This window comes from Penicillium digitatum, chromosome 4 (assembly GCF_016767815.1).
Source record: "Penicillium digitatum chromosome 4, complete sequence".
Lineage (NCBI taxonomy): Eukaryota > Fungi > Ascomycota > Eurotiomycetes > Eurotiales > Aspergillaceae > Penicillium > Penicillium digitatum.
In genome coordinates, this window is record NC_089387.1 from 384,585 (window position 1) to 400,686 (window position 16,102).

The following is a 16,102-nucleotide window of genomic DNA, read 5'->3' on the forward strand; positions in this document are numbered from 1 at the left end:
ATCCCTTGACGGACTTCTCGGGCGGGGGTGATACGGCGGCAGGTATGGCAGTTCTTGGTCCAGTCGCTCACGTACTGGTATACTCTAGGCCAGTAGTATTCTCGGGACAGCAGTTCATAGGTCTTCGACCGGCCAGGGTGTCCCACGGTGGGCTTGTCATGACACAGGCGCAGTATTTCAGCTTTCAGTTCATCGTTGTCAGGGACGTACAAGCGGTTCCGGTAGTAGAGGTAGTTGCCTCTTCGTTCGCAGTCGGCAAGTGTAATCTCAGGGTGACGGCTAGCGTTCTTGTCTAACGCTTCCAGGATAGATTGTACTACTTTATCTTGGTTGTAGGCTTCCAGCAGTAAATCCTTGATCGTAGATGGTGGTTCGGGCAGGTCTGGCAGTTCAGGTGGAGTGGTTGTAGTGACTCCGTTTCTCTGTCGTGTTGTGACGTTTATCTGTAGGTTTTCTTTCTTCAGAACAGTCTGGCTCTGATGCGCTAAGCGCTCATCCCCCTCTTTAGGGATATCCTCTGACCTCCTGGTCAGGGCGTCGGGCTTTGCACCTTGTTTTCCGGGACGGTACGTGATCTTGAAGTTAAACCGGGACAGGAATTCAGACCATCGGGCTTGGCGGCGGTTCAGGAGTTTCGTTGTCGTGAAATATTCCAGATTGCGGTGGTCAGTTATGACCTTCACGGGCGAGGGTGTGCCCTCCAGTTCGGGACGCCACTCTTCGAAGCAGCGGATTATGGCTAGCAGTTCTTTATCGTATATCTCATAGTTACACTCGGCGGCGGAGTGTTTTTTCGAGAAAAATGCGATAGGGTGCAGTATTCCAGCGTCATCGTACTGAGACAGTACACCGGCAGAGACAAAATCAGACGCGTCTGTTTCCAGGACTATCTCCTTGGACCAGTCAAACGCTTTCAGAACCGGGGCAGATGTAAACGCCTTCTTCAAGGCTTCGAAGCTCAGCTGGCAGACAGGTGTCCATTCGAAACGGACGTCTTTCTTCGTGAGTCTCACGAGCGGGGCGATGACTTTCGAGAAGTCTCTGATAAAGCGGCGGTAGAAGTTGCCGAAACCAATAAAGGGGATACCATCTTCACCGATGATAATACCAAGGAACTTTGTCTCGGACACACAGAATTCGCATTTCGATAGTTTTGCGAACAGGCCTGCCTCTCGGAGGCGCTGGAGGACTTTTCGTACATGTTCTATGTGTTCCGCACGCGTGCGGCTGTAAATCAGGATATCGTCCAGGTAAGCAGTACAGAAACAGTCCAGGTACTCTCGTAACGTGTCGTTGATAAATCGTTGGAAGGATGCGGGGGCTCCAGTTAAACCAAATGGCATCACCAAAGATTCGAACAGTCCTAATCTCGTACGGAAGGCAGTCAGGTATTCTTGTCCCTTCGCAATTCGCAGATTGTTGAAGGCGGAGATGATATCAATCTTCGTAAAGAACTTCATCCCTTTCAGGTTATTCAGGGTTTCCTTGGTCAGCGGCAACGGGTAACGGTCCTTAACAGTGATTGCGTTCGGTGCACGGTAATCCACGCAGAAGCGGAGACCTCCGCCGGGTTTCTTCACGAACAGAACAGGCGAGGCAGCGGGCGAGGAGCTGGGCCGAATGAACCCTTTCCTCAGGTTATCTTCGATCCAGTCTTTCAGGACCTCGAGCTCATTTCGGGACATGGGATAGAGGGGCCCAAAAGGTAAGGGTTTGTCCTCTTGTAAGACCATCTTGTGGTCGTATGATCGGTGGGGTGGCAAGCGCTCGGCTTCCTTGGGTGAGAACACTTCGGCGAAGTCTCTAAACTCTTCAGGCAGTGCAGACACGGGGTCAGGTTCAGTGTCGGTCTTGGGGTTCAGTGCAGTCTCGATGTCCGCGGTTGTAATTGCGAACATGCTGTATTTCTTTCTTGCATACGCAGCACACGCAGCTAGCGATACGGCTGCAATGTCTCGTTTCTCGAGACCAGTTGGTCGTGCAGGCAGGTTCCTCGGACGGGACTTTACAGGTAGCAGGCGATTCTTCGGTGGTAGCAGGCGGTTCTTCAGCGGTAGCAGGCGGTTCTTCAGTGGTAGCAGGCGGTTCTTCAGCGGTAGCAGGCGGTTCTTCAGTGGTAGCAGGCGGATCTTCAGTGGTAGCAGGCGGTTCTTCAGCGGTAGCAGGCGGATCTTCGGTGGTAGCAGGCGGATCTTCAGTGGTAGCAGGCGGTTCTTCAGCGGTAGCAGGCGGTTCTTCGGTGGTAGCAGGCGGATCTTCAGTGGTAGCAGGCGGATCTTCAGTGGTAGCAGGCGGTTCTTCAGCGGTAGCAGGCGGTTCTTCGGTGGTAGCAGGCGGTTCTTCAGTGGTAGCAGGCGGTTCTTCAGTGGTAGCGGTCTGCTCAGGACCGGGTCTACCAGAGTTCAGTTCGGGGGCTTTCGGGGCGGTTCAGACATTTTCAGACAGTCAACTCCTAGGGGTAGGAGCTACGTAGTGTCAGGGTGCGGGCTGGCAGGACGGTATGATAGGAGATGACTGGCAGAGACAGGTCGTAACAGATCAGATTCACATTGACAGGCAGGTACAGGCAGGGGCAGGCTAATATACAAGACGTAGCTCGAAGAGCTACAACAGGATCTAGAACTGAAGTTCAGATAAACAGGTCGGAGATCACGTGCCGTGATCTTCCTTTTACTAAGCATTACGGTTCACACCGTGACATTTAACCTACTTCGTGGGATTGCAGAGCAGTGTGAAAGAAGTAGATCCTAGAATTGACCGAGGACACCGGTATGCTGGTACGGAACAACAGTGTTTCCGGTCCACAAAAGGAAAGAAATAATGAAAGAAATAAGATAGAAGGATCCTTTGTGGGATCCTATGCCACGTCCTTGGCCTCATCACAGGCCAATGTTCCTTAAGCGCTCGTTCGCGAAGCCAGCGAACTTTCCCAGTTCACCATTCGCGTACCTCATAAAATTTATTGAATCCAGCTTTTCCTTGCTGGCTGATCGTGATTGTCTCGTCACTGTATTCTGAGTTGACCTTATTCCGTATTGGTATCGAAAATGCAAAATCACTACACTTTCAGACCAGAATCTCGGCGTGCAAGTGAGTCTTACTTCCAAAGCTTTTTGCATGGTCGGTGCTTCCCTGTGATGGGCGATTTTGAGGTCGAAGGGAGTTTCTAGAAGCGAGAGGCCTCGACAAATAGAGGATAGTCAGGCTAAGCAAGCAGGCTGTCTCAATGAACAAGGACTTATTAGCAAGCGGGTAAATATGAATTGTAACTCTCCGAATCACACGCCGTCTTCTTTACTGTTGCATGCTGTTAGTTGGCATGCATCCGCTTGGTTCTAAGCTCGTCAGTGGCATGATCCATCATTCTCTTTGTGTGCCCCGCTCTACTTGAGGTGGTTTTGTTTGTAGCAGTCGATGATTCAAGTGACACCGGTGGAAATCAATGATCAAGGCTCGTTGCAACTCATCACTCCACAAGATGTTCTCGGGGCGGAGGTCGTCGTGCACCACACCTAAGGAGAGAACTTTCCGCTCTGACCGCGAGATTGCATGCTTCATGGTGGCATCGATCTTTATATGGCGGAGGTTCTCCCCCCCCCAACTCATCAGTAGCATGTGGCGAATCTCACCCGCGCCGTGGAGGAAGTAGATCTGGGCCAAATCAATAGGACCCAGAAACACCGGCACCGCAGAGCCTTGAATGCTTTGTAGGATGTGATAAATATCTGCTTCCTGCGATACCTCGTGCCATAGTCCTGAAGTTGTGCCCTTTCCTACCACCGTGTAGCCGTATGCCGCAGAGGTCACTTTGAATGGTGCGCCATATGATCCACATTGCCCGATTGGACTGCAGTATTCGTCCAGATTATTGTCCAATTGTCGCTTGACCAAGGATAGTAATTCGGCGGCCCGAATTGAATGACGGTTGGTCTTTTGTCCAACCCGATGAAGGTCCACATTGGGACATTTTGGGTCCAACATATCGCCTCGCTGTAAGCCTAACAAACACTTTTGTGTACAGAACTCATGATTGTGTGGACGAGATTGACTAGTATAGGGATGGGAGGAATTTGAGGATTTCTTTGGGGTGGTCGGCGTGAAACTCGGTGCGGGTGGCGAGGACGCAATTTGACTGAAACTCCGCTTTCGTTGTGCAGAAGGAGCCGGACCGTCGTCGGAATCTGAAGGGTCTCCTTGACGAGCGGCACTGGCAGGTGCACAGCGGGTGGAACGGGTGGGTGGGCGGCGTCCCTTGGACACAGTCGATTCAGAAGGCGATGATGGCTGGTACTCAGACGACATCATCTCCGAACTGGTACATTCCGGACTGCTATAATCGGATCCTGGAGGCTTCTGCCGCAACTCTCCTGGTGGAATCTGGGATCGCATATGGCTGAAACTGGTTTCCCAGATTGGTAGTTGTGACCGAGCAGCGTTCCGCCAGGTTTGGTCCCGACAGGCCGAACGAAAGCTCATTAGGCAGAGACAAAGCACCCTCTCGATGGCTGTCCGAGGACCTTCACTACCATTCTCGATGTCGAGATTTGGCTCGCAAAAATAGTAGTACAAAGTCGAGCAGTCGTCGGGTACCCGTAAGAGCACAATCCCAAGCCCAGTGGTCAAATATGAGTACTCCAGCCCTTCCTGAATCATCACGTGGTATTCCTGGACGATCGCCGAGCCTGCAAGACGAGCAGCATTATACTTTAACTTGTCGGGCCCATCTGTAGGAACGGTTTCTGATTCGACGATCTCGTGGTAAAAGTTCATCGGTCGAAGTCCCGCCCGAAGATTCTCGTTGGAAAGTTTATGCGGCGGTTTGTACTCGACTGTAGTTAACAAAGCTTTCGCATTGCCATCAATGCGGTGAATACCAAACTGGTCGGGGTACGCAGGTTGTTTGTCGGGGCGTGGCTCGTCTGGCGGATTTTCCTTGAGGGCATTGGCATGGCTATCGAACCAAACCCCATTTCCGAGCTGAAACTCCTCTCGAGCTTCTGGGATTTGACAAAGCGCAGCGATAATATCATGGACGTGGTCTTCAACAGCAAAACGCTCGTAGCTCTCAAGGTCCTTCTCGCTGCTCAAAGGCCGACGGGCGAAACGGTGTCCCAGCCCCTCCAGCTCAATTACTGGTGCGAACAGGCGTGGCGCAACTTTACCCCATGGTTTTAAGTAATGACAAACCAAGTTGTAGATTTCCTGTTGCCTGATAGCGCAATCCGTCCAGGGTTCCAGCCGTAGTGGGCAGAACTTGCCAGTAGGTGGTGGAATCTTGCCAGTGGTAGACTGGGCGGTATTGGCAGCTTTCAAGGGCTTCGAAAGAAGATTATGACAGCACTGGATAAATTCTTCGAAGGTAGTCTGACGATTTCGTTCCTGCTCTTGTTTTCTCTCCTCTTCTGCTTTCTCTCGCAGTGTCTTCTCCTGCCTTCTCTCCTCTTCTGCTTTCTCTCGCAGTGTCTTCTCCTGCCTTCTCTCCTCTTCTGCTTGCTCTCGCAATGTCTTCTCCTGCCTCCTTTCCTCCTCGGCTTTCAGAAACAAAGCCTTGTAATCAACCGGATCCGACATGACCGTGATGAGGAGTGGATATTTGAGAAGTGGTTGATTTATTGACCAATGATCAATGAGTGGAGACCATGGAATGGCAGGTGCCGAGCAGCCGGCAAAGCGGATAAATAGTTCAACCGATATCCGTACTATGATTTGGGATTCCCTGCTCCTCGGAGAACTAACCGGCCCTTACATTTTATACAAAAATTACAGACCCTCGCAAGCTCTGCCACCCATTTGCAATACACCACCCAAATGCAAGTTTTTTTTTACATTTTTCTTTTTTACTTTGGTCGTCAACCACACTACCAAGAATGCCTAAAACCAATAAAGACATAGAGAAACAGCTTCAGCTTGCTCTTGATTCTCTATCTGAGCAGACAAAGCCCAATATCACGAAAACTGCGCGAGAATTCGCGGTTCCTATGCACCGACTACGCCGGCGATGGAAAGGTGGAAAATCCCTTTTTCAACGAGCACCTAATGGTAGGAAGCTCCATCCTGAACAAGAGCAGGCTTTATGTGATTATATTGATTACTTTGACACGGTCGGAGTATCGATAAACCGACGCCAAATTGCTATTGCTGCCGATTCAATTCTTGAGAATGACCACACCGATCCCACTACGCCTACTCCACAAATTGGTGCCCACTGGCTACCACGTTTCCTGAAAAGACACCCTGAGTACTATGTACGACGCCGGCGAGCTCTTGATATCGAAAGAGCTACTGCACTTGATAAATAAGTGGTTGAAAGGTGGTTTAAAGACTACAAGCAAGTCATCACTGAGTTTGGGATTTGCCAACAAGATATCTACAATTTCGACGAAACCGGCTTTTAAATTGGTGTTGGACGAGACCAATTTATCATTACAAGACACCCAAAAAAGAAGCTATTTAACGGCTCAGTTACCAATCGAGATTCTGTTACAGTTTTGGAGGCTGTTTCAGCAGATGGTTTTGTCTGCCCGCCGCTTATAGTTCTAAGCGCTAGGCAGGTATTACTACGCTGGTTTAACGCTATTGATAGCGATGAGCATCTAGCTATAACCGATACCGGTTATATCAATGATACTTTAGCATATCAATGGATTCAGCTATTCCATAAGTGGACAATTGGCCGTACAATTGGTACAAAAAGGCTTGTTTTATATAACCGTTTTGGATCACATTTAACACGCCAATTTATACAATTTTATGAGAAGAACAATATCATATTGTTTTTCTAAGTTATTATTACCTCACTTTCTCGTGTCTTTCCTTTTGTCTTGGTTCGACGACGACGAGGGTTGAATAGCGGTTGTATTTATAGAAGCATACGAGGTGTTACGGACCGGCACTAAACTCTTCTTTGACTTTCCGAAGTTCTTCCTTGTACGATTCGTCTCGTTGTCTGATCTCTCTCCTGAGTTTTACCAGCTCCTTTACGATTCTGGCGATGTTCGGGTTCCCATCCTCAGCCGAGGAGTCGCCCGAAGTTGCCGAGATACGTTCTTCTTGCTCGATTGGCACCTTCATTTGTTGGGACTGCGTCTTCCTCCGTTCGATATCGGTCTATAGCGAAATCAGCTTCCTCCCAACCGACTGTTTATCTTCTCTCGGGTCCCACTGCCAAGGCCGTAACGCACGTCATTTATTGATCGGGCCGTGCTTAGCTGAGGGCCGTTGTAAAATGCGCCGTGTATGGTGTTATTTACTCCTCCGTAATATTACATCAGGTGCTTTGAACAGTTGGCCCTCAGCACCATAACTTATTTATACAAAATCTGCCTTCAATTATTATCTGCTTTCATATTTCCACAGAACAAATAACTTCAAAGCTGATATCTGCACCACCCACCACGAACGGCACGTATCGCATTGCTGCTTTGCCCTTGACTGTCTCCCTCCTTGGAATTGTTGCTGCCACAGGCAACCCAGCTGTTAGAGATACTAGAGATCTACGATGAATGTAGATGTAACTGGAAATCTCTTGATGCGTGGAGAGAGAGAGAAACTATCTACATGCTAAGACTGAGTGTTGAACGAAATACAGCGTACTTTCCACTAGACCATAACAAAAACCAAGGTTCCTGTTTATGGTCTAGGTAGGCCGTATTTGAGTTTTGACAGTTTCGTGTAAAGCATGGTGTCAAACCTCAAATACGGCCTACCTAGACCATAAACAGGAACCTTGGTTTTTGTTATGGTCTAGTGGAAAGTACGCTGTATTTCGTTCAACAGAAACTTCTATACACTCGTACCTGATGTGCCCCTCCATACCCTGACATCCATCCTTCTCAGCACCACATGTATCTGAAAACTGCTAGAATCTTTGCGCAATATGGCACCGAGACTACCAACCTCAAAACTACACCTTATTAACAATTTGATACAAAGCCAATCACTAACCAGTTTTCAAATGGCAGAGGCTGCAGAATGCAGCGAACAGACGATCAAAAATATCTGCAGAAACCTACGACTGTTTGGACACGTCCATGCCCCTTCAACTCGTATCGGTCGGAGACGAAGTATAACACCACCAATGCTAGAAGCACTCTGTGACCATCTGTTGGAAAAGCCAGGCCGATACCTTGAGGAGATGGCTATATTCCTACGGGATGAATTCCGGATGCTAGCATCAACCTCTAGCATTAGGAGGGCCCTCGTATCCAAAGGATGGTCCAAAAAGACTGTCCGACAGAAGGCTAAAGAGCAGAATGCCGAATTACGAGAAATTTACCTTCATAAACTCTCCGAATTTGAGTCGTACCACCTTGTTTATGTTGATGAGTCTGGATGCGATAAACGCATCGGGTTCCGACGAACAGGCTGGTCACCACTCGGTGTAGCACCTCGACAAGTGTCTTAATTTCACCGTGACGAGCGTTATCAAATCCTGCCTGCGTATACCCAAAATGGTATTTTGATGACTCGGGTCTTTCGCGGCTCGACGGATGCCGCTGTGTTTGAAGACTTCGTCGATGAACTCCTTTGTCATAGCGGGAGATGACCGGAGCCGAAGTCTGTTCTGGTTATGGATAATGCATCGTTCCATCACTCCGAGCGGATTTCACAAATGTGTGCTGATGCGGGAGTCAAATTGGTTTATTTGCCTCCGTACTCGCCGGACCTATACCCAATTGAAGAGTTTTTTGCTGAACTCAAAGGCTTTATACGACGCAATTGGAGCTACTACGCAGAAGATCCGGATCGTGAATTCGCCTCCTTTCTCGAGCGGTGTATCAATCACGTTGGTGAGAAGCTAACGCTAGAGGCCATTTTCGGCACGCAGGCTTGACTATTGAAGAATCGGACAATTGAAATCCAGTCTTGAGCCTGTAAAGCTGCATGCTACTGTGTCTCGAGTTCATAACATCCTGTGCCACGGACAAACAATATTCCAGTCAATCCATATCACTACCAGTAGAGCCACTAGTGCCAGCCTGCCAGGAGCGAAACACTATCCTCATCCTAGGACAACTCCCTTGAGTTGCACCAGGCGGGGCGGTTCCACGAGCGGGCCCGGTTCCATGCGTGGGGCCAGCTCCATGAGGGGGAGCTATTTCACGAGAAGAGACGCCTGTACCAGTAGCGTGGCTTCGAGCACTGTCATCTGCACGGCTTTCTCTTTTGCTCTATTCTCTTTCCTGTCTCCACTGCTTCTTCTCCCTTCTCATCTACCTTCGCCTGTTTGAGTCCTCATTATCTGGTCGCGAAAGAAAGACTGAGCCGCCGCCGACTCGCCCTTGAAGGAATGTACCAAGTCCTTTGGCTGCGTAAAGATGGGGTCGACAGGCGAACAGTGACGTGTAACTGGGCTTGGGTCGTGGGTACTTGTAGTGGATGAAGGACATTGCAAGAATCATTCAGTAAATGGAGATATTTCGCTATATATATAGTAACACTTCATTATCCAATTCCCGCCCACATAAACATTTGCTCCGCTTAAGTCAACTTGCCCCAAGCACGATGCCGAAAACTTGTATCGTGCTTGCTATGATAGACTAGTCAACCAAAGGAATGGTTTCAGCTATACGTGGTTCCAAAATGTGACCTGTAGGGCCCTTTTTTACGGGTAGATTTCACGAGCGCTTAAAAATAGTGTGATCTTCATGCCCGCAGTCTTCGCTCGCCCTGGTCATGCGTTAGTGCGAGACCAGTGCCTTTAACAGCGAGCAATTAGAACCTATCACTACGTACGCACGGACACTTTGGCGTGCGCCGCGCTGTTGATTCCCCTGTATTTATAGGAGTGAGATGTGCCACGCTCTTTGCGAAAACCTTTTCATCTTAACACGAAAGCGGTAGATGCTCAACATCTCGAATAAACCACCACCCAACAGACAACTAGTGCATAAAGAGAAATAAAGAGGGGGGGAGGGATTTGCTTTGTACGAACTCCAATAATCTAATCTGCAATTCGTTCCAACCGTGAGAGATCTAATAAGTCACGCGTAGCTCCATTTTCGCCCCAATTCTGCTGAACCCAGTCTCGATTCAATATGTCCAGATCCAACCCCGGACATTTTCAATTATGGGATACCGCTGGAGCTGTTAAGAATGTCGCAATGGGTCAAGCCCAGTTCCTTGATTTCCGAGAAAAAGACGCTATTGGGACCAAAGATCTTGGGTCATGCTCTGTCGTGGTCATTGCATCTGCGCATGGTGCAATACTCGCACACATTCCTCCACATCCACAAGCAACGATTAACCCAACAAGTGGTGATGCCAATGTTCAACTTATGATGAACCAGGTCGGCACGCTATATCGGGATAAACGACAATTTTTCCCTTCTGCCGAAACGATCGTTATATGTGCAGTATTCCAAGGACAAGTTGCCCTGCCAAGCCAGCTCGATATCATGCAAATGAGTCTAATTGGACTTGGGCTGACCACTAAAATAATTTCCTACGAGGTGCCCGGAAACTCTACAATTGTGGGGAAGGGGACAGTCATTGTGATTAAAAAGCGTGATTATGTGAAGCCAAAGATCCTGGTGGAGGATCGTCACGTGAATTTATGATCTGCTAACCTAAACAAATGAGGTGTAAATAGACTTTTTACCTACATGAAACTAGATGATTTCATTCGAGTGTTATACTATAAAATAAAATTAGCGGATATGGTTAGTATCCAATGAAATATTGCGTGGCCGATCGTCGCAATTTGTGCGGAGTTTATGGATCCTAAGTGTGGGGCTTGGCAGGTGGCAAGAGGAAGGCGGTGTGCAGAGCGAGTGGAATGCTTCCACCCCCTTCGACAGCCAGTCCATTCTCTGTTATATCGCTCTTCAGAGGCTGCTCACTCCCTGCACCCAAGTATTCGACGATGTCTGCTCATCAAACCCCTGCTGGACATATCAGTCGGTTTGGAACCCCCCCTTCGATCCCAGCAAAGACGCTCCTGTTAGTTCACCAGGTACCCGAGCTTGGCGAGCAACAGTTGCGAGAATTTCTTGATCGCAGTGTCCGTGATGGTTGTGATATTCGTCATTTCTACGAGGTTATGATTGATGCTATCTGGTCAAACAAGGTATATCTCGTGAAGGAGCTACTCCGATGTAATATACCTATATCGTCAATCTATGTACTCGAAGCTGTCAAGGGAAAGGCGAAAGATATCCTGACAGCATTCTTCGATAACGGCTGGGATATTAACGCGCCAATGGGTGGCATGGACCCCCCAATTCTTGCGTGAGAAAACCTGTCTTCTTCTAAAAGTTCCCTGCTAAATAAAATTTGTTTCATTCTAGCAACGCTCTCGAGGACCTGGATATGACAACATGGCTCCTTGATCGTGGCGCAGATCCGAATACGCGATGTCATATCGATGTTACCCCGCTCTCCTATGCTGTCAAATATGCCGATTTGCCAATCATTGATCTTCTCCTACGCCGTGGTGGTGATGTCAGAATAGGCCAGCTTGTGCATAATGCGATTTATAGAGAGTTCGACACCCTCCAAGTTGTTGAAATCCTCATTGATCGGGGTGCTTCTCTTGATTCCCTTATGTACCACGACCATCTATATTCTTGGAACATGTTTCCCTTTATGAGGGAAACTCCCCTACACACGGCAGTGGCTCTCAAAAGACATGACGTTATTCGTTATCTGATTCACAAAGGAGCAAACGTGAACATTAAAAACTACGGGGGCCAAACAGTCATTCAATCTGCAGGTGAAGACACCAAAAGAGTGATTATGCAAGAGATTCAGAAGAGCAGCACGTTACACGCATCTTTGTGATACGTTTTTCCTTTAAGCAAACATTGATCACACGTTGGAATTAGACGTTTCCTACCAACAAAATTTTTGGTGAGTATGTCTATCCACTCATCCTCTTCTTCTTCCTTCTTCACCTTGTCTTTTCGTTGCCTCCCACGATTGTGTAGGAGTTGGGCCCGTTGTTACTTAGTTGGTGATCGAATTGCCAATGTATGCGCTTTTCGCCAAATGGCATCATAAATGTGTGTACTGATTTCAATTACAGACATTATCTGTATGAGACATACCTGGCTAGCTTCATACAGTGCCGACCGTTATTGCCTTCTATATCTGGAAACAGAGATATGCTCTTTCAAATCCTAATCACATGATACGCTAAACCTTATATAGAAAGGTCCGTATTTAAAGACTTGTTCCAGGTTTACACAGTAACAAGGATGAAAGTATAAAACTGTATAGTTATGTACCGCTAAATGTCCGAAAACAACTGACGGATTGACGGATACTGGTATGTGCTAGTATTGGGGTATTCCCATGAGATGCGTACTATTCTGGATCTCGCTGTTAAAGCGTTGTTAGATCTCAGGAGTCGTTCCTAGCGTGTTACAACGCTGGTATTCCGAGTATTCCCCATTTACCATACCAAGACAAAGAGAGAATGGGTACTTGATGAATAACCATGTCCTTGGTAGTAAAATATCACCCCCCAGTTTGTCAACAACCCTTGATCCATATACAAAAATATTTACCCCATTCACCATGGGGTCGCTCGTTCACCCTCCTTCCAATCTGGTGACTGCATCACCCAATGCCTTGCTAAATGGTTGGAAACATCGATTCCTGACAGAGTAGAGGATGCCAAGGCTGTTCACGGTATTGAGAATGGATGTACCGTCTGGACCCAGGGCCTTCTCTCTGCCTGCCAGTGCTCGCTGGTACATCTCCTCTGCCTCCTTCAGCTTGCCCTGGTCGTATTAGAGAAGACCAAGGTTGTAGACTGTATCGACAGCGGAAGTTGTGCTGGTTGTGAGAAGAGCTTCGTGGGCGAGGCCGTGGAAGACATAGTCGCAGGCGGGTTTCAAAAAAGTATAGCTCTCGTGCAACTTCTTCAGTGCATTCGACGGAAATATATGACCCAGTCCGCGTTTTGATGAGGACACGGCATAGGCGATCATTTCCGTGCCACATGTACTTGCCAACAAGTTTTGGCCATTATAAGGGCGGACATACAGGCAGTGCTGGTTGATGTGCACATATTTCCCAGGCCAAGCAGAGCGATAGCATCGTGCTCCACACCAACCAAGACAAACAGTGCAATTGTTACCAAAACCGAGGCCAGTGTTACTAAATTCAGGGGCCAAATATGCGCAGAGTGATGTTTTGTATGTCCTCCGGTCGGCGAACTGAAGCATCGGGTGTCTTGTGGGCTATTTTGAAGGTCTGGACCTCAAAAGACTTCAATGAGTCGATATCATGAACCACATCAGCAAAAAAAGGGAGTTCATCCATTTTTATGCCCGACATAAGATTCATGACGGTGGCGTCTGGGGACGAGGGCAGCTCGGACGGCCGCTTGATGTTTAACATGGTCTCGGGGGCAGGCAAGAGACGGGGAAAGGCCCCAATTCGTGAACCTGTGATAGCATATGCATATTTCTCGATTGACGAACCTCCGATTACCGCCAGTTAACCGACGATATCAAAGCTCCAAGTGGGTACAGCTTTGTCAACGTCGAGCGGAAACCAGACCATCTTGCTCTCCCTCTTGCCCCGAAGGGAACAAGGATATACAATTGTTGGAGATGCTAGAGATCTACGATGAATGTAGATGTAACTGGAAATCTCTTGATACGTTGAGAGAGAGAGAAACTATCTACATGCTATGACTGAGACTAAGTACTGGGAGCAAACAGTGGTGGTCACGCGACCTTCCAACAATAGTACTCAGGTGTTACGGACCTATCCGTCACCAACCAGTAGTGACCTACAAGGCACACCGATGGGCCACCGAGAGCCAACCAATCAATCAGTCAGCACTCACGTGCGGTACGACCGGCAGAAAGGGAAGGACTGCAGGAAGGCAGCCACTTTCGGCCTGCGACAAGCAAATGGCAATTCTACTCGATGAGAACTTGGAGTACCCTTGACCGCCCAGATCACGTGACCGTGACCCCCCCTACCGATGCCAAGCAGGAGTAGGGAGTCACCGTGACTCCAGTAGATATACTCCAGGGAGTATAACTCAGGGAGTAGGAACGAAGGATATCTAAGGACTAGACTTCCGCACGACCCAGTTTGGGTCGAAGGTCTCGACCCAGAACCCAACCCAGTCTGGGTCTGGGTCGAAACCTCATAACCCAGACCCAACCCAGACCCAGTGACTGGGGCCCCAGAAAACCCAGTATAGCCCCAGTTCGACCCAGTTTCTGCATAAATTATGGCATAAATATTTAAATAACATACTGTCATTTTCCCCTGTTATGGTTTCTACATCGAAATGCTACACTCTACCAACAAGGCAAAGGAAATTTTAAGAAATAACCTCGTTCTCCAAAGTAATATATCTGGTTCAAGATTAATTACTTCTTCAAATGCTTTATTTCATATGGAAAGGTGGTATGTGTTGGCTGCTGGTTTTCTCAGGCGTAGGATTGCATTCCATTTAAAATACAAAGTATACCCCAAGTTGCAGATATATATATTCAACACACATCAACATAATATATATTTTCATCTACAGAGTAAAATAATTTTTGAATTCATTTATTTCTCTTCTTCTGTTTAATTCTAGAGCTTATATAACTATGGATAGATATCTAGTAAACTTTTATATTCAAAACTACTTACTACCTCTTAATCTACTTGGTATATGCGACTTGAAGGGAGGGTAGGAAGAAATATTTTGAGAAGGATTAATGGAACTGGGGTGGGAATTGGGGTTTGACTGGGGTTTTACTGGGTTCACTGGGTTCTTACTGGGTTAAATGGGTTCTTACTGGGTTCTTACTGGGTTAAATGGGTTATGACTGGGTCTTGACTGGGTCTTGACTGGGTTATCTCAGGGGTATTTCTTTAGACCCATATAATTTTAGTATAATAGACCAATCAACAAGAGTAGGATGATTTACTATATTTGATATATCAATATTCCTAGACACTTCTACAACTTTAGTGCATTTCTACCTTTGTACGTTAAAGAATTTCTCCCCTTACATCCATTTGTATATATTATATGTCATTCTCATGTTATGTCTCAAAGCCAACTTTCCGACTTTGCATCGTCGCTCTATGGTGGTGATCTTGACGATCTCTCATATATTTCAACTGGACAAGTCACACCATCCGCAAGTCAACACACAATCGACTCAAACTTCCGAGGACCAGATGATCCCCTCCCAATCCCCCCTTTATTGAAACGCGTTGGACCCGACCGTAGGAAAGGGTTTATTCTATACGATACAATGTCATATAACGATTTTGTGGACTGGTGGTTAGAGACTGACTACGGGAGGAAAAGCAAGCTTAAATGGGATTCGAACCGCCATACAGAGATCTGGAATAGCTACCATCAGGTAGCTCAGGGTATTGATGGCGCACCAAAGGTTATGTGCAAGCGCTGTGGGAAGATCCTAGAGCATCCTTATACACTAAGCCCGAACAGCACAGGCAAAGCGCAGTATCATGGCACATCAACCATCCAGAAACATCGGAAAACGGCTGGTTGTTTACGGTCGGAAAAGGGGAAGAAAGCGGAGATTACAAACTTCCTACAACGAGAGGTATATTTTCTATCATAAAATCAAGTAACTATACTAATTTATTATTATTCTAGGGAGAAGTTTCAGCAAGCATACCCTTCTTACAAGAAGATTGGGAGGAGGATCTCCTCCAATTTCTTACTCTCAACCGGCTCCCATTCCATCTGATCGAGCATCCATCATTCAAACGCATCATCAATAAAGCTCGTTCCGCCCCATCCCCTCCAGTGATCCCATCTGCCGATACCATCCGTCGCCGATTGGGCAGTCTAGTCAAAGACCGGCAGCAGCGTATCCTTCGTACGCTGCCTTCTGGCTCAAAGATATCCATTGCGCTTGACTGCTGGACATCTCCATTCTCGCAGGCATTTATGGCTATTACTGGCTATTTCATTGACAGTGATTGGGTATATCGTGAGGTACTACTTGGGTTTAAGCCGCTTCATGGTACACATACCGGCTCTTACCTGAGTAGTGTTCTTATAGAAACCCTAGTGGAGCACAACATTGAAGATAAAGTATTCGGGTTGACAACAGATAATGCATCAAACAACAAGACATTAGCTACTGCTCTCCAACAGGCT

At 47.6% G+C, this 16,102-nt stretch overlaps 4 protein-coding genes across 4 annotated transcripts; 2 read left to right on the forward strand and 2 right to left on the reverse strand.

Moving 5' to 3' along the window:
• Positions 1-1,839: 1,839 nt before the first annotated feature.
• On the reverse strand, positions 1,840-2,954 carry Pdw03_0127 (Allantoate permease; the record flags this gene model as incomplete). Its single annotated transcript, XM_066099511.1, has 2 exons — positions 1,840-2,392; positions 2,950-2,954. The coding sequence occupies 2 exons, from the start codon at positions 2,952-2,954 to the stop codon at positions 1,840-1,842; spliced, it is 558 nt and encodes a 185-aa protein (XP_065957238.1).
• A 406-nt stretch (positions 2,955-3,360) lies between these two features.
• Positions 3,361-5,571, reverse strand: Pdw03_0128 (putative mitochondrial chaperone BCS1-B; the record flags this gene model as incomplete). The annotated part of the gene is made up of 1 exon (XM_066099512.1): positions 3,361-5,571. The coding sequence occupies one exon, from the start codon at positions 5,569-5,571 to the stop codon at positions 3,361-3,363; it is 2,211 nt and encodes a 736-aa protein (XP_065957239.1).
• A 4,466-nt stretch (positions 5,572-10,037) lies between these two features.
• Pdw03_0129 (major facilitator superfamily domain-containing protein) lies at positions 10,038-10,559 on the forward strand (the record flags this gene model as incomplete). Its single annotated transcript, XM_014682557.1, has 1 exon — positions 10,038-10,559. The coding sequence occupies one exon, from the start codon at positions 10,038-10,040 to the stop codon at positions 10,557-10,559; it is 522 nt and encodes a 173-aa protein (XP_014538043.1).
• Positions 10,560-10,864: 305 nt separating this feature from the next.
• Positions 10,865-11,781, forward strand: Pdw03_0130 (Ankyrin repeat-containing domain; the record flags this gene model as incomplete). The annotated part of the gene is made up of 2 exons (XM_014682556.1): positions 10,865-11,229; positions 11,289-11,781. 2 exons carry the CDS (start codon positions 10,865-10,867, stop codon positions 11,779-11,781), a joined length of 858 nt encoding a protein of 285 aa, XP_014538042.1.
• Positions 11,782-16,102: the final 4,321 nt, after the last annotated feature.